Raw genomic sequence first — 25311 nt, forward strand, 5'->3', positions numbered from 1 at the left:
TCATTTTGTCACGTTCTAATAAGAGCTTAAATGCATTTAGCTTTCTCGCTCTAACAGTAAGTGTCACAATAGGGCTACTTCTAATAGTCCTTGTTCTGAGACGGATACAGACAGCAAAAAATTCCGTACCTACCCAATACGTGTTGGATGGAATAATCCTTGACGTAATGGTATTGCTAATTGTTAAGCCGCGTTCACACCAGCCAAGTTCACGTTGCGTCATGTTCGACAATTATTGTGTCAACTCAACTCTAAGCGTCTAAGCACACTTTCAGCGTGTTTTGGTGTTACCTGTTTAAAACTTTTCAATTTTGTTCTAAAAATGTTATTTTTTATCAAGATTTTTTCATCTCTGATTAGGTACCTACCCGGCATCAGTTAAAATAAAAGTGATTTTAATATCAATAATAAATTTTATTTAAATAAATATTCGGAAAATATGACAACACTATGGATTTTGACCTTACAACTATTATGTAATACGGATATTATTGTACATACACAAATATCTAAACTAAAGTAGCTGTACAAGTCGACTCTACTTTTTCTGCAAGGCACAATAAGGTGAAATGGAAATTAAATCTAAAAGCTAAACCTGTATCTTACGGCTAGCGCAGACGAAGGACTATTTTCCACGGGGGACAAAAATGGATCACAACAAGAACTGTGCCTCGATTGCGGTAGAATGACAGCTACGATGTCACGATCGCACGCACCTCTTATTGATTGTCGTTCGCTTTCACTTGGCTACATTTCTACCTGCTGCACACGATGGACTATGACTATGGTGGAATGTGGATGGATGGATGAGGGACTTCTGTCTTCCGCACACAATAGTCGCTCGTCTGCGCAGGCCCTTAGAATTTTATATATAGCCTTATTTTAAAATATTGCACCTAAAATGATACCTACTTTAACACTGGAGTACTAAAATAAATTAAAGCTGCTCTGTGTTTATATATTATAAGAAAATGGCATACAGAATAGATGTTAACTAAAATTAGAAACAACAAAATTGCCCATAACATTTTGTACAGTATAAAATTATCTCATTGACACAGATGTATACAATGCAACATTACTTCTTTGGTGCAGCTAATTCTATTGTACACTCACAACTCTAAACTAAACTGACAGGCTAACTAGAGTGCTATCCCTTTCAGTTAGCATTATGAAAAGGACCACCAATCTCCATCCATACTAATATAATAAATGCGAAAGTGTCTCTGTCTGTCTGTCTGTCTATCTGTCTGTCTGTCTGTCTGCTAGCTTTTCACGGCCCAACAGTTCAACCGATTTTGATGAAATTTGGTACAGAGTTAGCTTACATCCCGGGGAATTAAAAAGTTCCAACGGGATTTTTAAATAACCTCAATGCACGCAGACGAAGTCGCGGGCATCATCTAGTGTTATTTAAATTTGTCATTGTATAATGCGCACAAAAGGAAATCTCACCTCGCCATTTTAACTTTGTGTCAACTGTCATGTCCAAAGTACGACTTTAGTCCTTATTTTAAAAGTGAACCGTACTTTTGACATGACAGTTGACACAGAGTTAAAATGGCGAGTGAGTTCCTTTTTTGTGCGGACTATAGTTTAGAGATTGCGTACATCAGAATTAGCCACATTCTCAGATTTAGAGCTAGCACGCACCACGGTGCGGTGAGTTGCGGTGCGTTTTAAAATCCGCAAATTTTAATTTTAATCTATCAAAATCCGGTGCGGAAATAATTCCGCAGTGCGCGCATTCATATGTAGTTCTATAGTTCACAGAATTTGCAAAAAAAAAAACGTACGGAAATTTAACGTGGTGTGCGCTAGCTTTTACCACTTGTTTTCCCCTTTTTCTAAGACATAATATTGTCTTGCTTTACGACAAGCACTTCCTTTTGTAGGTTGCCAGCACCAATTTTACAATTAGAAGCCACTTCCAGACCATCCATCCTGAAAATATAATAAAAATAAAAAGGGCTTTACTTATAAAAACCAAAAAAATTCATGCGCGGGCTAGAAAAGATGCACATTTTAAAATTATTACTTTATAATAAACTAGCTTGTGCTCGCGACTTCGTTCGCGTGTTTTTTTCCTATTTTACCCCGTTAGGGGTTGAATTTTCAAAAATACTTTCTTAGCGAATGTCTACGTCCTAATAGCTATCTGCATGCCAAATTTCAGACCGATCCGTTCAATAGTTTGAGCTGTGCATTCATATAAAGATCAGTCAGTCAGTCAGTCGGCATTTTTTTATATTTATATGTATATAGAATGTAGATGTATAATAGATTTTTATTGTTACCCGGCAGTTTTGGACTCTGCATTGGGCCCAAGTTCGCAGCGTATGCTCTGCTCGGTGCAGCCCGATATTGGTGCCGTACAGTTTCATGTGCGAACCAGAGTACATCTGTTCTACGTCCTAATAGCTATCTGCATTCCAAATTTCAGACCGATCCGTTCAATAGTTTGAGCTGTGCATTGATATATAGATCAGTCAGTCAGTCAGCTTTTCTGTTTATATATGTATATAGATGTATAATAGATTTTTATTGTTACCCGGCAGTTTTGGACTCGGCATTGGGCCCAAGTTCGCAGCGTATGCTTTGCTCGGTGCAGCCCGATATTAAGGTGCCGTGCAGTTTCACGTGCGAGCCAGAGTACATCTGTATACCGACACCGCATCGCTTTATTTCGCAGTTTCGGAGCTCAACCTGAACAAAAAAAACCGACAAAAATTAAGACCCACTAGTATAGTCTGTTCACTAAGATGATGTTTGATGTATACAGTGCGACAAGGCTATCTTGGCGCGTGGCGAAAATTGGAACTAACGTTGCCGTCAAGTGTCTTCTTTGTTCTTGTTTGAATATTCTAAGCCTTGATCTCCAACAGCGCTCCCCTGTCAATGTCATTCAAGTGCCAAGAGAGCCTTGTCGCAGTGTACAGATGACCTTTGATGTCGCGTCGGCGCCTTTAACAAGATGCGACACTTGCCAAGGCGGTGCGACACGTACCAAGGCGGTGCGACACAAAAGCGATCGTATCTAAGCGAACAGACTTTAGCTAATGTCTGAAAAAACGGTGGTAGCTTAATGGTTAAGACGTCGACAGTCAGGGGGTTCAGAATTCAATCCTGGGCACGCACTGCTAACTTTCCGGAGTTATATTTGTACCAGAAACATTTACAATAAAGAGAAAAAAGTAAAAGTGGACAGGGAAGCACTTATCTCTATAAGAGCTCTCTACCAGTGAAGTCTCTACCGTGACTTCATCCGCGTGGAATTAGGTTTTTAAAAATCCCGTGGGAACTCCTTGATTTTCCGGGATAAAAGTTGAGTTTGGACTTTCTCTTGTATCTAGCTTATTCCCGCGACTTCGTCCGCGTGGACTACTTAATTTCAACCCTCTATTTTCCTTTAGGTGTTGAATTTTCAAAAATCTTTTCTTAGCGAATGTTTACGTCATAATAGCTCTGCATGGCAATCTGCATGCCAAATTTCAGCCCGATCCGTCCAGTAGTTTGAACTGTGCGTTGATAGATCAGTCAGTCAGTCACTTTTTCCTTTTACATATCTAGATAAATTTTAAAACACACCTGGGCTCCTTCGTGGACCACAAGTCCAGAATAGAAATTCTCAAATGTGCAATTTTCAATTATTATTTTTGCTTCAGACATTGCCACTATTCCTTGTGCAAAGTCACTCTGTAAATAAATTGATAAAAATATTTATTCCAAAATAAAATAAAAAAAAAGTGGCTCTTACCTCACTGCTATTAAAACTATAGACTTTTACCACCCTTGGGCGATAAACAAAGTTATTACGCCTACAAAGCCACTGGGGCCGATTCTCTTGTACACAATCTCTAAACTAAACTAAATTAACAGGTCTAAATCTAGTGCTATCCTTTTCCGCAAGCAACATTATGAAAGGGATAGCAATAGATTTAGACTTGCCATTTTAGTTTAGTTTAGAGATTGTGTACAAAGGAATTAGCCCCATTAGCGTACTAGTGTATCATTACATTCTAGTACGCTAATGTCGCCACATAAAGCATTATGCCTAGAAATAGAATAGAATAGGAAACGCCCCGCACAGCCCCCGTGCTAACCGGGTGCGGGCGAGCGCGGGTGATGTGCGGGGCGTTCCCCCACCTCATACGCCAATTGCCATCTCAACCTGTCACGGACTGTACTTATTTTAAATCGAAAATTCGAACGTCATTTGTTTAATCATAGATATAGATAGAATATAAAGGGTTGTATCCTATGTTTAGGGATGAATGTGTGGGGATGTATGTATGGATGGATGGATGTATGGGGATGGATGGATGGATTTTTTTAAATTGTGAGCAACGCTAGCGCTTGACGACAATATATTCTAAAACAGATTTTTATTTATTTTTATGAATAGATTATTAATATTTATTTATTTATTATTTATTATTAATCGGAGGTCGGAGGTTCGATCACGCATCACTAACATTTCGGAGTTATGTGTGTTTTAATTAATTAAATATCACTTGCTTTAACGGTGAAGGAAAACATCGTGAGGAAACCTGCATGCCTGAGAGTTCTTCATAATGTTCTCAAAGTTGTGTGAAGTCTACCAATCCACACTTGGCCAGCGTGGTAGACTATGGCCAAAACCCTTCTCACTCTGAGAGGAGACCCGTGCTCTGTAGTGATCCGGCGATGGGTTGATCACGATTCTAACATATGAGTTATATTACCTGACAGTTCAGCGAGTCATCAGATAGCTTGCAGTTCCTGATGAGCAGCTCCCCAGCCCGCATCACTATGATGGTGTTCACGAGTGCACAGTTCAGCGTCAGATCCTGTACCCGGCAGTCTTCGCTCAGCATCAGCAGGCAGGACCTCATCTCTGATGCTCTGAGAGTGGCACCTATGAAAATGATATTACCCATCGACATAAATGACAAGATATGGTCAAGCGAACAAAAATTTTCACAGTTTAGAAACCAAATAAATCAGTGCATAAGCACCAATGAGTCGGTTCCATTTTGTTTGTTCAATAACCCTGTCCATACGAAGTAATATAGGTATAAGTCAATGCATATTACCTGATGAAATGAATTATGTACACCCCATGTGTTATGTACATATGTATGATTATGAAATGATGAACAGTTGGGAGATTATTTGGGGCCGTGCCCGTGCTCTATAGTAAGCCGGCGATGGGTTGATCATGATGATGATCAATATCTTATGCCCGCGTCTCCTTCAAAACAAATTTCAGACCCCTATTTGGACCCCCCAAAGGGGTCAGATTTTCAAACATCTTTTCTTAGCGGATTTCTACGTCATCATGCCAAATTTCAGCCCTAACTGTCCAATAGTTTGAGCTATACGTTCATAGATCAATCAGTCACTTTTTCCTTCAATATTATCTAGACTTTCCAAGTTTATCTAGACTCTAGATAGTAGCACTCTAGATTCTATGGTATCTACTATCCAATGTAAAAGGATGTAATGATTTAAACCTACCATTAAAAGTGCACAAGGATATTCTCGATAAAGGCATTTCAGGTACTTCATAGTCGCTGCTGCAAAACACCACTTCTTCTGGATCCAATGATAGCCCTTCCTCTGCCGGCACCATGATCATGAGGTTTTGTTCCTTACTCACTTTCGCTTTAAGGTATGTGAAAATGTTGCTGAATTCCTTTATACTACCGCCTTGCCATAATGCTACCACCTGAAAAAGAGAACCCTTACGAGGTGATGACTCTCATTACGGTATTTGACAACTAGTCAAATCAGTTACTTTTTATCAAACGTCAAAAACGCGCGCTTAGTATGCGAGATTCTATGGAATACCCGTGTGTGACGTCACAATTATTTGACGTGTTTTTTTTTAGTTTAATCGATAATTTAAAATGGTTATTACACTTAAAACTAACAAAGGACGTGAATTTTACGTATTTTGGAAGACCCTCTATTTAATAATCACTGAGAAATAATTTATTTTTGATTTAGTCAAATACCCATTTATATGAGTACTAGCTGATGCCCGCAACTTCGTCCGCGGGGAATTAGGTATTTTAAAAATCCCGTGGGAACTCTTTGATTTTTCGGGAAAAAAGTAGACTGTCCTGGTCTTTATCTATTCTATACCCATGCAAAAAATCTAAAATCAATCTATTGCACCGTGGCGACTTGATTGAAGGACAAACTAACAAACAAACACACTTTCGCATTTATAATAAGGGTACTGATAACCAGAGTTGGCATTGTTTTTAGAAAATGTTTAAAACTTAACCATGACTTGAATTAAAAAAAAACTGTTTTATACATAACTAGCTTATCCCCGCGACTTCGTCCGCGTGGACTACACAACCCCTAATTCACCCCCTTAGGAGTTGAATTTTCAAAAATCCTTTCTTAGTGGATAATAGCTATCTGCATGCCAAGTTTCAGCCTGATCCGTCCAGTAGTTCGAGCTGTTCGTTAATAGATCAGTCAGTCAGTCGCCTTTTCCTTTAGACTAGCTGATGCTTGCCACTTCAACCGCGTGGACTTATTGTTTTAAATCCTGTGAGAGATTTTGATTTTCCGGGATGTTCCGTAGAACAAGCGTTTATCTTTCTACTTCCTAAAACTGCAAGCACAAATAATTAAAATTGTCATTCTTTCCAAATTCACATTTTTTACAACAATTAAACGAATGTATATGTCACAATTTCCGAACGTGCGCCTACAGCGCCAACTACGTTAAGAAAAAAAAACTAATGTTGTCAGACGCCTCGCTGCAACGCGTGCACCGCTGCATCGCAAATAATCGCAAATATGATTCGCACATAATCCGACGCGGTGCGAATCCTCAATTTCGGCAACGTTGTGCCATCAACTCATCAATCATCGCCACCAGTACTTAAAACGCCGCTATGGAGTCCTGCACGGGGTACCCCAAAGGATATCAAGCAGTCCTCGCATCAGCACAACGGTAAGTGACGGTTACATTCGTTACTTCCTGGCCTAAAGCTAAATCTACGCAACATATTCGAACCGGATTACTAATTAATTACCATGGCTTTTAAGTATTTGTGCTGGCATTCATTATATCTATCGTAAAATTCCCTTGTCCACAAGTGACAATTACCTACCTACATACCGACCGGAATCCAATCGTTATTTCTCTTAAACTACGTATTATTTTTCGATAATACTAGTGCGTACAGTGTTCATTTATCATATTCTAGCTATTTCAAGCAATATTTCAACAAATAATATCATATTTCGTGAATTTCATTTAATTTTTCAAAACGCGGGTTGAAATCAACTCGTTCGCTCGCTCGCGCCATTGCAGTTCATAAAGGTAGGTCCACATCAGTCGGTTATTACGTTCATAAAATCGAAATATACATCTCACTGTCTATCTACGGTTTGTCTTGTTTCTTCAAACAAGGCAAGTAGTATTTCGCACTATATTCCGTATTTGTTATTTGTCATTGTTTTCCGAACATGACAATTTCATCTGCATATCGATTGCCCTAACTTACGTCTTGCCTTTGTTTTACGAACAAAGCAAACAGTATTACGTACTGTTACACGTAACTTCCATACACAAATCATATTACTTCTCTCATACCTAGGCATTACGTGCCAATTACACTATCTTACTTACGTCTTGCCTTTGTTTTACGAACAAGCAAGCAGTATTACGTACTGTCACACGTAAGACATCATACCACTTTCATACTCAGGCATTACGTGCCATTTACAATTATTTTACACATCATCATCATTATTAGCATCATCAACCGACAGACAAATATCACAATAGGATTCCACATTTGTATTTTCGTGCTTAATATTTACATCAATTTAATTATTTATATTCAATATCAAAACATAGTTATAAAATGGAAGCGATCCAATTGTTAACGTTTGAACGAGAAGTTCCTCTTAACAGCATTCAACGCATGGCTGACTGCATTTATACTAACGAAGCAGAGTTTAAAGTCCGATCTAAAGACTTAAATAATATAAAAAGACAATTTCACACCATTCAAGGTAAAATAGAAAAACACTTAACAAAAAAGGGTGTTTTTGACCCTCAACATCATTTGGAAATTCAAAATCAATTTGATAGCTTATGTTTCGTTGTTCAAAATGCATTAGATAATTTAAAGAATAATTCAAGAAAAGGTAGTTCGGCTCATCTGGCCCGACCTTTATGTTATAATGATTCATCGAACTTACCTACAATTTCTTTACCCGTGTTTAGCGGCAACGTTTCTGAATGGAACGCATTTTATAATCTATTCTATTCTTTAGTGCACGAAAGTAAAGAATTATCGAATATTCAACGTTTTTGGTACTTGTTTTCGTCATTACGTAACGAACCATTTGACCTCATAAAATCTCTTTCCATAACCGATTCAAACTATGAAAAGGCTTTGCATATGTTAATAAATCGTTACGGTAAGGATCAATCGGTAGAAGTGACGTCCACCGGTACAGACAATGCATCTTTCGCGGCCCCGTCCGGTGCTTCACGCCAGCTCGATGCAACTTGCATGGTCGGCGGCGACTCGGTCCGCGCTGACTCATCGATACAACCGACAATAGCAGAACGTCCTACGGCATCTCGCGCCCGAGAACTCGAATTTAACATTAACAACGCATCTTTCGCGACTGCGTCTAGTGATTCACACCAGCCCACCGCTGCAACTTGCACGGTCGGCGGCTCGGTCCATGCTGACTCATCGACGCGATCTGCTACTGCAGCATATTCAACGTTATCTCGTGTCCCAGAGTGCGATGTTAACATTCATGACATTTCGATTCCGATGCGTAGCGAGCCCGCCGTAACATCTCATAGTATTACGAACTTAAACCCTAAATCCAGTGGGGATTTTCGTAACGATCAATCACACACTTTCAATAAGTACAAATCATTTAATAATTTAAATTTAGAGCAACGCAAATCTTTCATTCAAATCAATGATAATAATGATACCTCATTGTCAGAGGTCATACTACCTTCTACAGAAGTTTCTCAGCATTCAGAACTTAAAATTATCTTAAATACAACGACTCATCTTACTAATGCGCTAGTAAATACTAAGCCAATTAATTCAAATTCTTATGATTCTAACATCATTCACTCCTTAACCGAAAAGGGATCTCAAACGATCCTCAGCACCGAGACTTGCGTTCAGCAACTCGGTGTTGAACAATTCCACACATCTACTTCAAATTCAACTGTCACAAGTACAGATGATAAAACTTACCAGATTACCTCACAAATCATACCAAAACCTTCACAAATACATTTATCGCAGCATTTCGAATCACACCAACAACAAACAGGATCCATTCAGGACGAGCTCAGCTTATCCGTCGATACCGCCCGGCTTTGCATGGTCGGCGGCAAGTCACAATATTACTTTTTTACAAAATTATACTCCTTAGTTCGTCACAAATACATACAAAATCACAATTTCAAATTTTACCAAGCAAAATTCAACCATAACATCATTCATCAACGTACTGCCTTTACGGATTCGCTGCTTTTAACACTACTACTGCAGTGGTATCTGGCTGCGCACGGGTTGCGTTTTCGTCAAGTAGGTAACCTAGTACTCCTCAGTATTAGGTTTTCTCCCAGACTTGTAGTCCAAGTCTTTTATCTTCTATGTATACAGACTATGTGTACATTTAACAGTCTCATTTCATAAGTAGATTCTAAGTTTTATCTCATTTATCGTAGATTCTAAGTTTTTTCGCATTTATCGTAGATTCTAAGTTTTTTCTCATTCATCGTAGATTCTAAGTTTTTTCGTAGTTTAACGTAGCGTATCTTTCATTTTAAAATAAGCCCATTATTTTAAGGTCGGCGGCATGTTCCGTAGAACAAGCGTTTATCTTTCTACTTCCTAAAACTGCAAGCACAAATAATTAAAATTGTCATTCTTTCCAAATTCACATTTTTTACAACAATTAAACGAATGTATATGTCACAATTTCCGAACGTGCGCCTACAGCGCCAACTACGTTAAGAAAAAAAAAACTAATGTTGTCAGACGCCTCGCTGCAACGCGTGCACCGCTGCATCGCAAATAATCGCAAATATGATTCGCACATAATCCGACGCGGTGCGAATCCTCAATTTCGGCAACGTTGTGCCATCAACTCATCAATCATCGCCACCAGTACTTAAAACGCCGCTATGGAGTCCTGCACGGGGTACCCCAAAGGATATCAAGCAGTCCTCGCATCAGCACAACGGTAAGTGACGGTTACATTCGTTACTTCCTGGCCTAAAGCTAAATCTACGCAACATATTATTACCTAGAGGTAGATAAGACGTTTTCTTTATGTCTTGCGCGGGCGCTTACCCCCCGGCATCAAAGTTAACCTCGAAACTGTAGACATGTTGCGCATTATTTTCGATAATCCCGTGTCTACAGCGCTTCACAGCGCTTTCCAATTGTATATAGTTTGAAAGTGTTTTACACAATAATATCTCAACAAATTCTATATATACACTCGTACATCTATTTATCACATACAATTTATTTATTTACTATACATAATGCCAAATTAATCTAGTACCTTCCGATTATATATGATTTTTAAGTGTTTTAGGCGATATTTCGTATTTTCTTTATGTCTTGCGCGGGCGCTTACCCCCGGCATCAAAGTTAACCTCGAAACTGTAGACATGTTGCGCATTATTTTCGATAATCCCGTGTCTACAGCGCTTCACAGCGCTTTCCAATTGTATATAGTTTTAAGGTATTTTAGACGATATTTGAACATTTTGACACATTTTGACTAATTTCTTGTAGTTCGTATTGCGTACTAACAACTATTTTGCGGTGTAGGTATTACGTACCGAAACCCAACCTCAGCTGTCCATGTATTACGTACTGGACATACTCCACTACTTATTTAACATTACGTGTTAAATATTATGTTATTTCGATTTTAATCTGCGACTAACTTTAACAACTTAATTATTCAAATAATTATTTATAATTATCATTGTTTAGAAGAAAAGCTAATGGACGGTCAGTGTTTATAATGCAGTCACTTACCGGATCCGGGAACGCGCTCCGCTGATGGGGGCCCCCAAGATGCGCTGGTAAGGTCCAGGATTGATGATCTGGTCGAAGGTTGATGAACTTCGCGTCTAAAGTTTTGCTTTTTTTGATGATAGCCGTTAGAGGCTTGTGTTTTGATGTCACGGTTCGCGCGGAGCGTTCGCGGTATGTGTGTCAACTTCGACTGACAGTTGACAGCACTGTAGTGTTGCCACTTTTGATAAGCGGCCACATTGGTAAACCCCGACCGATTGTAATAATGAAATGTAGTAAAAATTTGGAAAAGGGGGAACTGTTTTGTGCTAGGCTAATAAAATACCAAAAGTACGGAACATACCGCCGGCCATAAAATAATCCAGGATTATTTTATTAAAAGAAAAAAAAAACAGAATAACTGAAGTAAGGTATGGGGCGCAGGGGGCAGTAGCACGCGCGCTCTGCGCCACGTCAGCTGCGGCGTCGGCGGTGAGTTGACGATTCAACGCTGCTTCGCATATTTCTGTGTAGTGACTAATGACACTTATGAGGAGCGTTGAAGTAAATGAATTAATCGGTCAGGTATTGTATATGAAAGAATGATCAGAGTAGTTTTGCAAAAATGTCAGATGTTGTAAAATAGCGGTAGGACCCGAATGAATTTATAAATCACGATAAAATAAAATAAAATAAATTGTAAATGTGTAAAAGGATATGTCTGTAAAATAAGTATAAGTATATTATGTCAAATAGATGATTGTTGCGTAGATTTAGCTTTAGGCCAGGAAGTAACGAATGTAACCGTCACTTACCGTTGTGCTGATGCGAGGACTGCTTGATATCCTTTGGGGTACCCCGTGCAGGACTCCATAGCGGCGTTTTAAGTACTGGTGGCGATGATTGATGAGTTGATGGCACAACGTTGCCGAAATTGAGGATTCGCACCGCGTCGGATTATGTGCGAATCATATTTGCGATTATTTGCGATGCAGCGGTGCACGCGTTGCAGCGAGGCGTCTGACAACATTAGTTTTTTTTCTTAACGTAGTTGGCGCTGTAGGCGCACGTTCGGAAATTGTGACATATACATTCGTTTAATTGTTGTAAAAAATGTGAATTTGGAAAGAATGACAATTTTAATTATTTGTGCTTGCAGTTTTAGGAAGTAGAAAGATAAACGCTTGTTCTACGGAACATGCCGCCGACCTTAAAATAATGGGCTTATTTTAAAATGAAAGATACGCTACGTTAAACTACGAAAAAACTTAGAATCTACGATGAATGAGAAAAAACTTAGAATCTACGATAAATGCGAAAAAACTTAGAATCTACGATAAATGAGATAAAACTTAGAATCTACTTATGAAATGAGACTGTTAAATGTACACATAGTCTGTATACATAGAAGATAAAAGACTTGGACTACAAGTCTGGGAGAAAACCTAATACTGAGGAGTACTAGGTTACCTACTTGACGAAAACGCAACCCGTGCGCAGCCAGATACCACTGCAGTAGTAGTGTTAAAAGCAGCGAATCCGTAAAGGCAGTACGTTGATGAATGATGTTATGGTTGAATTTTGCTTGGTAAAATTTGAAATTGTGATTTTGTATGTATTTGTGACGAACTAAGGAGTATAATTTTGTAAAAAAGTAATATTGTGACTTGCCGCCGACCATGCAAAGCCGGGCGGTATCGACGGATAAGCTGAGCTCGTCCTGAATGGATCCTGTTTGTTGTTGGTGTGATTCGAAATGCTGCGATAAATGTATTTGTGAAGGTTTTGGTATGATTTGTGAGGTAATCTGGTAAGTTTTATCATCTGTACTTGTGACAGTTGAATTTGAAGTAGATGTGTGGAATTGTTCAACACCGAGTTGCTGAACGCAAGTCTCGGTGCTGAGGATCGTTTGAGATCCCTTTTCGGTTAAGGAGTGAATGATGTTAGAATCATAAGAATTTGAATTAATTGGCTTAGTATTTACTAGCGCATTAGTAAGATGAGTCGTTGTATTTAAGATAATTTTAAGTTCTGAATGCTGAGAAACTTCTGTAGAAGGTAGTATGACCTCTGACAATGAGGTATCATTATTATCATTGATTTGAATGAAAGATTTGCGTTGCTCTAAATTTAAATTATTAAATGATTTGTACTTATTGAAAGTGTGTGATTGATCGTTACGAAAATCCCCACTGGATTTAGGGTTTAAGTTCGTAATACTATGAGATGTTACGGCGGGCTCGCTACGCATCGGAATCGAAATGTCATGAATGTTAACATCGCACTCTGGGACACGAGATAACGTTGAATATGCTGCAGTAGCAGATCGCGTCGATGAGTCAGCATGGACCGAGCCGCCGACCGTGCAAGTTGCAGCGGTGGGCTGGTGTGAATCACTAGACGCAGTCGCGAAAGATGCGTTGTTAAGGTTCGTACGCACCTGAGCGGCGCGGCGCGGCGCTTCAGCGAGCTGCACGTCGCGGCACAGAGCGTCAAAATATCATTTCTATCATTTTGTATGGCGCATATCGCACTAGAGCGGCGCTGCACAGCGCTTCACCGCGCGTTGCCGCGCGGCACGGCTGGAGAGAATATTTTGAAGCGCAGCGAAGCGACGCGCAGTGCAGTGACGCTAGTGCGACATAGCCAGCGGCGCGGCACGGCGCTTCGCGCTCGTACGCGAACGGGTATAAAAGTGACGCGCAAGTGACGCGAGGTGCCGCGTACTGAAGTTGTAGTGCGGTAGGCACCGTCGAGCGGCCTGAGGTGACGCGTTCTGCAGTCGGACTGAAGCGCCGCGCCGCACCGCTCAGGTGCGTACGAACCTTAAATGTTAAATTCGAGTTCTCGGGCGCGAGATGCCGTAGGACGTTCTGCTATTGTCGGTTGTATCGATGAGTCAGCGCGGACCGAGTCGCCGCCGACCATGCAAGTTGCATCGAGCTGGCGTGAAGCACCGGACGGGGCCGCGAAAGATGCATTGTCTGTACCGGTGGACGTCACTTCTACCGATTGATCCTTACCGTAACGATTTATTAACATATGCAAAGCCTTTTCATAGTTTGAATCGGTTATGGAAAGAGATTTTATGAGGTCAAATGGTTCGTTACGTAATGACGAAAACAAGTACCAAAAACGTTGAATATTCGATAATTCTTTACTTTCGTGCACTAAAGAATAGAATAGATTATAAAATGCGTTCCATTCAGAAACGTTGCCGCTAAACACGGGTAAAGAAATTGTAGGTAAGTTCGATGAATCATTATAACATAAAGGTCGGGCCAGATGAGCCGAACTACCTTTTCTTGAATTATTCTTTAAATTATCTAATGCATTTTGAACAACGAAACATAAGCTATCAAATTGATTTTGAATTTCCAAATGATGTTGAGGGTCAAAAACACCCTTTTTTGTTAAGTGTTTTTCTATTTTACCTTGAATGGTGTGAAATTGTCTTTTTATATTATTTAAGTCTTTAGATCGGACTTTAAACTCTGCTTCGTTAGTATAAATGCAGTCAGCCATGCGTTGAATGCTGTTAAGAGGAACTTCTCGTTCAAACGTTAACAATTGGATCGCTTCCATTTTATAACTATGTTTTGATATTGAATATAAATAATTAAATTGATGTAAATATTAAGCACGAAAATACAAATGTGGAATCCTATTGTGATATTTGTCTGTCGGTTGATGATGCTAATAATGATGATGATGTGTAAATAATTGTAAATGGCACGTAATGCCTGAGTATGAAAGTGGTATGATGTCTTACGTGTGACAGTACGTAATACTGCTTGCTTGTTCGTAAAACAAAGGCAAGACGTAAGTAAGATAGTGTAATTGGCACGTAATGCCTAGGTATGAGAGAAGTAATATGATTTGTGTATGGAAGTTACGTGTAACAGTACGTAATACTGTTTGCTTTGTTCGTAAAACAAAGGCAAGACGTAAGTTAGGGCAATCGATATGCAGATGAAATTGTCATGTTCGGAAAACAATGACAAATAACAAATACGGAATATAGTGCGAAATACTACTTGCCTTGTTTGAAGAAACAAGACAAACCGTAGATAGACAGTGAGATGTATATTTCGATTTTATGAACGTAATAACCGACTGATGTGGACCTACCTTTATGAACTGCAATGGCGCGAGCGAGCGAACGAGTTGATTTCAACCCGCGTTTTGAAAAATTAAATGAAATTCACGAAATATGATATTATTTGTTGAAATATTGCTTGAAATAGCTAGAATATGATAAATGAACACTGTACGCACTAGTATTATCGAAAAATAATACGTAGTTTAAGAGAAATAACGATTGGATTCCGGTCGGTATGTAGGTAGGTAATTGTCACTTGTGGACAAGGGAATTTTACGATAGTGGTCCTTCGAACCGGATCATCAATCCTGGACCTTACCAGCGCATCTTGGGGGCCCCCATCAGCGGAGCGCGTTCCCGGATCCGGTAAGTGACTGCATTATAAACACTGACCGTCCATTAGCTTTTCTTCTAAACATAGTTTCGAACCGGATATACCGCATTATATCTGGTTATTTTTGTGTAATTTCGCGTTCTATAACTGTTTTGTGCTAGTTTGATTAAAATAAATCTAATTTTAGATTCATATTATGTCTTATCGTATATTTCGTATTTTCTTTATGTCTTGCGCGGGCGCTTACCCCCCGGCATCAAAGTTAACCTCGAAACTGTAGACATGTTGCGCATTATTTTCGATAATCCCGTGTCTACAGCGCTTCACAGCGCTTTCCAATTGTATATAGTTTGAAAGTGTTTTACACAATAATATCTCAACAAATTCTATATATACACTCGTACATCTATTTATCACATACAATTTATTTATTTACTATACATAATGCCACATTAATCTAGTACCTTCCGATTATATACGATTTTTAAGTGTTTTAGGCGATATTTCGTATTTTCTTTATGTCTTGCGCGGGCGCTTACCCCCGGCATCAAAGTTAACCTCGAAACTGTAGACATGTTGCGCATTATTTTCGATAATCCCGTGTCTACAGCGCTTCACAGCGCTTTCCAATTGTACTTATATAGTTTTAAGGTATTTTAGACGATATTTGAACATTTTGACACATTTTGACTAATTTCTTGTAGTTCGTATTGCGTACTAACAACTATTTTGCGGTGTAGGTATTACGTACCGACACCCAACCTCAGCTGTCCATGTATTACGTACTGGACATACTCCACTACTTATTTAACATTACGTGTTAAATATTATGTTATTTCGATTTTAATCTGCGACTAACTTTAACAACTTAATTATTCAAATAAATATTTATAATTATCATCTATTTGACATAATATACTTATACTTATTTTACAGACATATCCTTTTACACATTTACAATTTATTTTATTTTATTTTATCGTGATTTATAAATTCATTCGGGTTCTACCGCTATTTTACAACATCTGCCATTTTTGCAAAACTACTCTGATCATTCTTTCATATACAATACCTGACCGATTCATTCATTTCCTTCAACGCTCCTCATAAGTGTCATTAGTCACTACACAGAAATATGCGAAGCAGCGTTGAATCGTCAACTCACCGCCGCGTCGCCGCAGCTGACGTGGCGCAGAGCGCGCGTGCTACTGCACCCCTGCGCCCCATACCTTACTTCAGTTATTCTGTTTTTTTTTTTTCTTTTAATAAAATAATCCTGGATTATTTTATGGCCGGCGGTATGTTCCGTACTTTTGGTATTTTAGTAGCCTAGCACAAAACAGTTCCCCCTTTTCCAAATTTTTACTACATTTCATTATTACAATCGGTCGGGGTTTACCAATGTGGCCGCTTATCAAAAGTGGCAACACTACAGTGCTGTTAACTGTCAGTCGAAGTTGACACACATACCGCGAACGCTCCGCGCGAACCGTGACATCAAACACAAGCCTCTAACGGCTATCGCTGAAAAAGCCGAAATTATAGACGCGAAATTCATCAAACTTGGACCAGAGCATCAACCCTGGACCTTACCAGCGCATCTTGGGGGCCCCCATCATCGGAGCGCGTTCCCGGATCCGGTAAGTGACTGCATTACAAACACTGACCGTCCATTAGCTTTTCTTCTAAACATAGTTTCGAACCGGATATACCGCATTATATCTGGTTATTTTTGTGTAATTTCGCGTTCTATAACTGTTTTGTGCTAGTTTGATTAAAATAAATCTAATTTTAGTCAATTTTCTTCATTTTCAAGCGCGGGTCCTACCGCCAGCAATCGAACTTTTACATCAAGATTGTAGGCATGTTGCGTGTTATTTTTCGATAATACCGGTGTCTACAGCCTCATTACAACTAGTATTTCGTAATTATATATTGTTTTTAAGCGTTTAGTCGATATTTCGATAATTCATTTCAACAATTTTTATAAAAGCAATGAAGCGGTAGTTACAAAAAAAAATGTTCGCTCGGAGCCACGGCGCGGCGCGGCGTCGCGCGCTGGCGAGGTAAATAAGGCTAGTCGCACACTACACTCATGTTCGTATTACGTACGGACAATAAAACTTCGTAATTGGTTTTCTGTATTTTCACACATCTACTTAACATATATACTTAGCACATACCCTTTTCACATATCATAGTTTATTTATCTATTATACATTATGCTAAATTGATCTAGCACTTTCCGATTATATGTTATTTTTAAGTGTTTTAGGCGATATTTCGTATTTTCTTTATGTCTTGCGCGGGCGCTTACCCCCGGCATCAAAGTTAACCTCGAAACTGTAGACATGTTGCGCATTATTTTCGATAATCCCGTGTCTACAGCGCTTCACAGCGCTTTCCAATTGTATATAGTTTGAAAGTGTTTTACACAATAATATCTCAACAAATTCTATATATACACTCGTACATCTATTTATCACATACAATTTATTTATTTACTATACATAATGCCACATTAATCTAGTACCTTCCGATTATATACGATTTTTAAGTGTTTTAGGCGATATTTCGTATTTTCTTTATGTCTTGCGCGGGCGCTTACCCCCGGCATCAAAGTTAACCTCGAAACTGTAGACATGTTGCGCATTATTTTCGATAATCCCGTGTCTACAGCGCTTCACAGCGCTTTCCAATTGTACTTATATAGTTTTAAGGTATTTTAGACGATATTTGAACATTTTGACACATTTTGACTAATTTCTTGTAGTTCGTATTGCGTACTAACAACTATTTTGCGGTGTAGGTATTACGTACCGACACCCAACCTCAGCTGTCCATGTATTACGTACTGGACATACTCCACTACTTATTTAACATTACGTGTTAAATATTATGTTATTTCGATTTTAATCTGCGACTAACTTTAACAACTTAATTATTCAAATAAATATTTATAATTATCATCTATTTGACATAATATACTTATACTTATTTTACAGACATATCCTTTTACACATTTACAATTTATTTTATTTTATTTTATCGTGATTTATAAATTCATTCGGGTTCTACCGCTATTTTACAACATCTGCCATTTTTGCAAAACTACTCTGATCATTCTTTCATATACAATACCTGACCGATTCATTCATTTCCTTCAACGCTCCTCATAAGTGTCATTAGTCACTACACAGAAATATGCGAAGCAGCGTTGAATCGTCAACTCACCGCCGCGTCGCCGCAGCTGACGTGGCGCAGAGCGCGCGTGCTACTGCACCCCTGCGCCCCATACCTTACTTCAGTTATTCTGTTTTTTTTTTTCTTTTAATAAAATAATCCTGGATTATTTTATGGCCGGCGGTATGTTCCGTACTTTTGGTATTTTAGTAGCCTAGCACAAAACAGTTCCCCCTTTTCCAAATTTTTACTACATTTCATTATTACAATCGGTCGGGGTTTACCAATGTGGCCGCTTATCAAAAGTGGCAACACTACAGTGCTGTCAACTGTCAGTCGAAGTTGACACACATACCGCGAACGCTCCGCGCGAACCGTGACATCAAACACAAGCCTCTAACGGCTATCGCTGAAAAAGCCGAAATTATAGACGCGAAATTCATCAAACTTGGACCAGAGCATCAACCCTGGACCTTACCAGCGCATCTTGGGGGCCCCCATCATCGGAGCGCGTTCCCGGATCCGGTAAGTGACTGCATTACAAACACTGACCGTCCATTAGCTTTTCTTCTAAACATAGTTTCGAACCGGATATACCGCATTATATCTGGTTATTTTTGTGTAATTTCGCGTTCTATAACTGTTTTGTGCTAGTTTGATTAAAATAAATCTAATTTTAGTCAATTTTCTTCATTTTCAAGCGCGGGTCCTACCGCCAGCAATCGAACTTTTACATCAAGATTGTAGGCATGTTGCGTGTTATTTTTCGATAATACCGGTGTCTACAGCCTCATTACAACTAGTATTTCGTAATTATATATTGTTTTTAAGCGTTTAGTCGATATTTCGATAATTCATTTCAACAATTTTTATAAAAGCAATGAAGCGGTAGTTACAAAAAAAAATGTTCGCTCGGAGCCACGGCGCGGCGCGGCGTCGCGCGCTGGCGAGGTAAATAAGGTATTAAAAATTAAGGTAAAAAGTAGCCTATGTCACTCTCCAGGTCTTCAAATTATATCGATGTAAAAAAGCGGCTCAATACTCTGTTGCGGGGTGATTGAAAGACAAACCAACCAACAAACACACTTTCGCATTTATAATATGAGTAGTGACCACTGACTAGTAACATTATTTCTACTTACATTTCTTTTGTTCCTATTCTCTTGCCATTTCACCCTTGCGAGTGCCAGGTAATGCTCTCTGACGAGGGGGTCCTCGTACAGACTCCACTTGGGCATCAAGCTGTCTAGGTTGGCATTCATCACTGCACATTGTGATATGTAGTTCGAAGGTAATAACGAATCTGTAAGAACGAACAGTGAAATAAAATGCGTGCATTCGTTGTAAAGACGCGAGCATACACAAAAAGATAAACACACGCAATCACACACACGCACGCTCGCACACTACACACAAACACACATGGGTACATTTGACAGAACTTATATTGAGAGAACTTTAGAAACCAGACCAGAAATTTAGAAATTATAAAATTCCAAATTCCTGCCAGGAATCGAACCCGGGACCTCCCTCTAATAAGACCACAGCGCTTACCACTGCGCCATGGAGGTTGTCAAAATTGCGAAGCTGAAGTGGCAATGGGCAGGGCACATAGTTCGTAAAACCGATAGACGTTGGGGTCCCAAGGTGCTGGAATGGCGAGCTCGCCCCGAAAGACGCAGTGTTGGAAGATCCCCCAGTAAGTGGACGGAGGACATCAGACGAGTCGCAGGGAGCCGCTGGATTCAGGCGGCGCAAGACCGTGGCGTGTGGAAGTCCCTACAAGAGACCTATGTCTAGCAGTGGACGTCTATCGGTTGATAATGATGATGATATTGAGAGAAGTTTTATGAGTAACTAAAACGCAACGGAAACTGGCGACTCGCCACAGCAGCACGTAATGCGCGACCTACCAGTTAACTTAGGAGCAGAGAGAGAAGGGAGGCGTGGTAATGCTGGGCAGCGTGTCGCCACCACGTCGTATGAAATTCACAGTTTGTCGCCAGGCGGCTGAGTCCTGTATGTAGGCGCCTTATAAAAAATCGGTCAGGTCTGACACGCACAGCAAGGGTTCCGTACCATCATAAAAGAAATAACACTTTTTTTATTTGGCACCATGAAAATTTTTAAAATTTTTGAACCATGAAAATTAAATGAAAATGAAACGAAATTCACAAATTTTTAAATTTTCATGGCGGATTTTGGAATTTTCAGTATTTGTAGTTATAGCAGTAGGTAATGGAAATACATATTTTATGGAACTTTCATCTCTCTATACCTATTACTACCAATCCGCACTTGGCCAGCGTGGTAGACTACGGCCAAAGCTCTTCTTACTCTGAGAGGAGAACCATGCTCTATAGTGAGCGATGGATTGATCATGATGATGATGATACCTATTACGGTTCACGAGACAGGCAGACAGAGGACGGACGGACAGCGGAGTCTTAGTAATAAGGTCCCGTTGACACCATTTGGGTATAGAACCATAAAAATTAAGTGTTTGAAAAGTCATCTTACCATCATCATCAGCTATACCCCCATCACACAGCGAGGAATCAAGCTCCCTTAACTTCTCGTGAGCATGAATTACACTATTGCGCAGCATTATTATTGATCTAGCAACAGAATTTGGTATGGAACCGTTGTGGAGCTCTAACCAAAGACTCATCCTGTCTTCTACAGTTTTCGGTAGAAGATGTTTGTTGTCTTGGTCGTCCCAGGGCATCCATATGTTCTCGTAAAAAAATCTGCAATACAAGTTTATAAAATAGGTCAGTGTATAAGTCCCGCAAATTGCTAATGCGCGTGGCCGCCAAGTTAGTGACGTCTGCACTGTGCACTAGACAGCACTAGACTGACGTTTCGAGCTGGTGGTATATTTTTATTTCGGCTGACGTCAAAATGACGTCATTTCAATGTTAATGAGACATGGTTCCAGCGCAATAGCAATTTGTGGGACTTATACTTTAGTTTAGAACTTTTTTAGCGCTAGAACTAGCACGTCGCCAGTGGCGTGCAGGTCATAGAGGCATAAATGCTTACCCCAGTTGTAATAGTTCAATGCATATTTTTCATTATGACCTGCCAGTAAACAAGTTCCTACCTAACTAATGCCTACCCTGGCTTCAAACTCTGTGCACGCCACTGCACGTCGCTTACGGAATTTGCGGAAAGATTCCTGCAATTTTTGCGGAAAGATTCCTGCAATTTGCTTATGTCAGCTATGAAAAAAAAAAGTTTCATATATATTTTTACTAGCTGATGCCCCGACTTCGTACGCGTGGATTTAGGCTTTTAAAACTCCCGTGGGAACTCTTTGATTTCCCGGCGCAAGCAAAAAATCAATTCGATCCGTTGCTCCGTTACGACGCGATTGAAGGACAAACCAACAAACCAATAAACCAACAAACAAACTCACTTTCGCATTTATAGTATGGGTACTGATGTTAAAAATATTTGTTTGTGATGGAGGAGGAAGAGCGGGACCCTAAGATAAAGGTTTTCCAAACTTACTTCAGGATTTTCGGCAAAATAAAAAGGTGAAACAATCTATTTTTAGCAACAATAAAAAACAATACTAGTCAATTGTGAGTCAAAGTCGCACATGAAGGGTCGTACCAATTACCATTGTATAAGATTACTAGCTTATGCTCGCGACTTCGTCCGCCTGGACTACACGAATTTCAAACCCCTATTTTACCCCTTTAGAGATTGAATTTTCAAAAATCCTTTCTTAGCGGATGCCTACGTCATAATAGCTATCTGCATGCCAAATTTCAACCAGTAGTTTGAGCTGTGCGTTGATAGATCAGTCAGTCAGTTAGTCACCCTTTCCTTTTATATATTTAAGATGAACTTTTTTCAAAAAATTATTAACATGGCCATTTTGAAACTATTATTTGTTGTTAGAGAGGTAATAGAAATACATATTCTCAGAAAATTTGAACTCTATACCTATTACGGTTCATGAGTTATCGCCCACTAACAGACAGATAGACAGACGGCCAGACATGGGAGGCTTAGCAATAGGGTCGTGTTGGCACACTTCACTTCACCTCAAAATTTCCATAATAATTCCAAAAATATGTGGTACACACACCTGATAGCATGTGTGAGGTGTTAAGGCCACGTGGTATTTATTCCTAGTATTTGCACACTGATTTGCCAAATTATAGCATTACAGCTTAACAATCATACAGTTAAGGGTCACACATACCTCATCAACGGTCGCTTTAGTACTGAGTGAACATACATATTACAAACGTCAATGACAGCAAGCGAACCGTAGCTTTGAGGGCAGAGCGTCGGGCGTGAACCCAGGAGACGCGGGTTCGATTCCTGCCGGTCCGCAATTTTTGAAAATATATGTATTTAAAACTAGCTGATGCCCGCAACTTCGTCCGCGTGGAATTAGGTTTTTAAAAATAACGTGAAAACTCTTTGATTTTCCGGGATAAAAAGTAGCTTATGTCACTCTCCAGGTCTTTATCTATACCCATGCAAAAAATCACATCAAACCGTTGCAACGTTGTGACGTGATTGAAGGACATACCAACAAACCAATAAACCAACAAACAAACACACTTTCACATTTATAATAAGGGTACTGATGATATAATACTAATTTAGAGTAGATGATTTAGATACCTCATCAAGTCAATGAACTGAGCGGTACCCTCAGCGTTCACAAACTCCTCCCTCTGTTTCATAGTGGGCCACAGTTCTATTAAGGGTACATCCGCAACTCTCTCTGGTAACGACACGGACTCGTGTTGGACACTCAGCACGTCAACATCAGCTGTGAGCTCCTCAAAGTCCACTGATGTTACTGAGATTAGGGCTATGCAGGGAAATCTCACTTCTGAAATAAAATAAAAATGTACCTATAAGCCGGCCGAAATATCTGCGAACCTGGCTTGCGTCATGCAGCGCGCTCGCGTTGGCACCGGACGAAAACGGGCGAGTTGCGGGGAAGCGCATCCCTGCGAGGTTCGTAGATATTTCCGCCACGTTATAAGTATGTATTTAAAAAATAAACAGACACATACGAAGTCACGGGCATCAACTAGTAATAAATAAAATGGAAAACCAAATTATACATTAAGTATAAGTTAAGTCATTTGCAATGCAAATAAGTACTTTAGACTAGATGATGTGCACGACTTTGTTTTTTAAATCCTGTGGGAACTCTTTGATTTTCCGGGATGGAAGTAGCCCATGTCACTCTCCAAGTTTCTAACCAGTTAACATGAAAAAAACTCATGTAAATTGCTCTGATGTGACGTGGTGAGAACAAACCAACAAACAAACACACTTTTGCATTTGTAAAATTAGTGGAGAGTAACTTTACAAGTACTCAACTAAATACTGAATTTGAATTTAGAAAAGAAGCATAAGTAAATCAAAAATAGCTATCTTACCAAACTTCTTACAGAATCTCTTAGACAATTTCCACAAAGCGTCCCATCCTACCGGCTCCACCAGTATCTCAGCTTGTGTGGTCCACTGCTCTCTCATGGTGCCTCTGCCGATACTAAACACTTCCACTAGCGCATTGAGGATGTCACTGTGATTATGGGTGAAGGTATATACTGCTGGCATCTGAAATTGGAAAGCATAAGATAAATTTATGGTTTATAGCTACATCTTCTTTTGACGACCTCCCTGTGTCCCTCTTATAAGTGGAAGATCCCGGGTTTGATTCCTGACAGGGGCAATTTAGGAAGTTATATTTTCTAAATTGTCTCTGGTCTGGTCTGGTGGGAGGATTATTTCTATAGTGTCATTTCTAATAAGAGTTCTATAGCACAGTATGTCATAATTTAAATAAATCAATGCCACGTTGTTGTTGCTCATTTCAAGACTCTTTTGAACACCTGACCATTATAGTGGTAACGAGATATTTAGAAAAGAAACTGACCTCTTTATAATATTTAACATAGTAGGTACAATACGAACCATTGCGCGTACGGAAAATAGACGTACGTATATACACAGAAATGAAAGTGTTAGCCAAGCGATATGGTAACGAGAAAGCAAAGAACTGGCTTCGTTATGAAAGTAAACAGTTTTATAAGTCCACAAATAATAGGAAATTATGCAATGTAATATCTGCATAGCTTAATTGTTATCCTAATAAGTGCATCCTCATTAAAAATGTAGGCTGCCTTTTAATACATTTAAAAAACAAACCGGCAAACCGGTAAATGCATGGTAAATGTAAATTAATGAGTCATAATATTTACGAGTTTCAAACAGTCCGTATGGACTATGGAGTCAAATATTATAAGTTTTGGCCTTCTGGTTTGGTGTTTAGAAGGTATAAAGAGCAATTCACGAATACCGCCACTAAACACACCAGAGTATATGATAGTACACCAAACAAATTGATTTTTTACCTTAGAATCTAAATTTTAATTTTATTTTATATTTGACCTCTGTAATAATATGGGTACAATTTGCCTGAAATAAATAACATTATTATTATTATTAGACTCAAATTCGGAACAATAGGTACTTACTTTACTTAGATAGTCTTCTAATATTGTCTATTTCGATAAAAATCACAGGTTTTCACAAACACATTTCACAACAGCGACAGCCGCCCGTTTTATTTTTAAATTTAAATTTTGACTTTTAGATTTTTG

At 39.3% G+C, this 25311-nt stretch overlaps 1 protein-coding gene across 1 annotated transcript; it reads right to left on the reverse strand.

The window, feature by feature from the left end:
- Window positions 1–399: 399 nt before the first annotated feature.
- On the reverse strand, window positions 400–25311 carry nesd (nessun dorma). The gene is made up of 10 exons (XM_069501100.1): window positions 25186–25311; window positions 24085–24265; window positions 23312–23525; window positions 21182–21411; window positions 19804–19964; window positions 5500–5710; window positions 4725–4897; window positions 3589–3696; window positions 2552–2706; window positions 400–1944 (listed from the first exon to the last, which is right to left on the reverse strand). The coding sequence occupies exons 2-10, from the start codon at window positions 24263–24265 to the stop codon at window positions 1848–1850; spliced, it is 1530 nt and encodes a 509-aa protein (XP_069357201.1). The 5' UTR covers window positions 25186–25311; the 3' UTR covers window positions 400–1847.

This window comes from Maniola hyperantus, chromosome 9, assembly GCF_902806685.2.
Source record: "Maniola hyperantus chromosome 9, iAphHyp1.2, whole genome shotgun sequence".
Taxonomy (NCBI): Eukaryota; Metazoa; Arthropoda; class Insecta; order Lepidoptera; family Nymphalidae; genus Maniola; species Maniola hyperantus.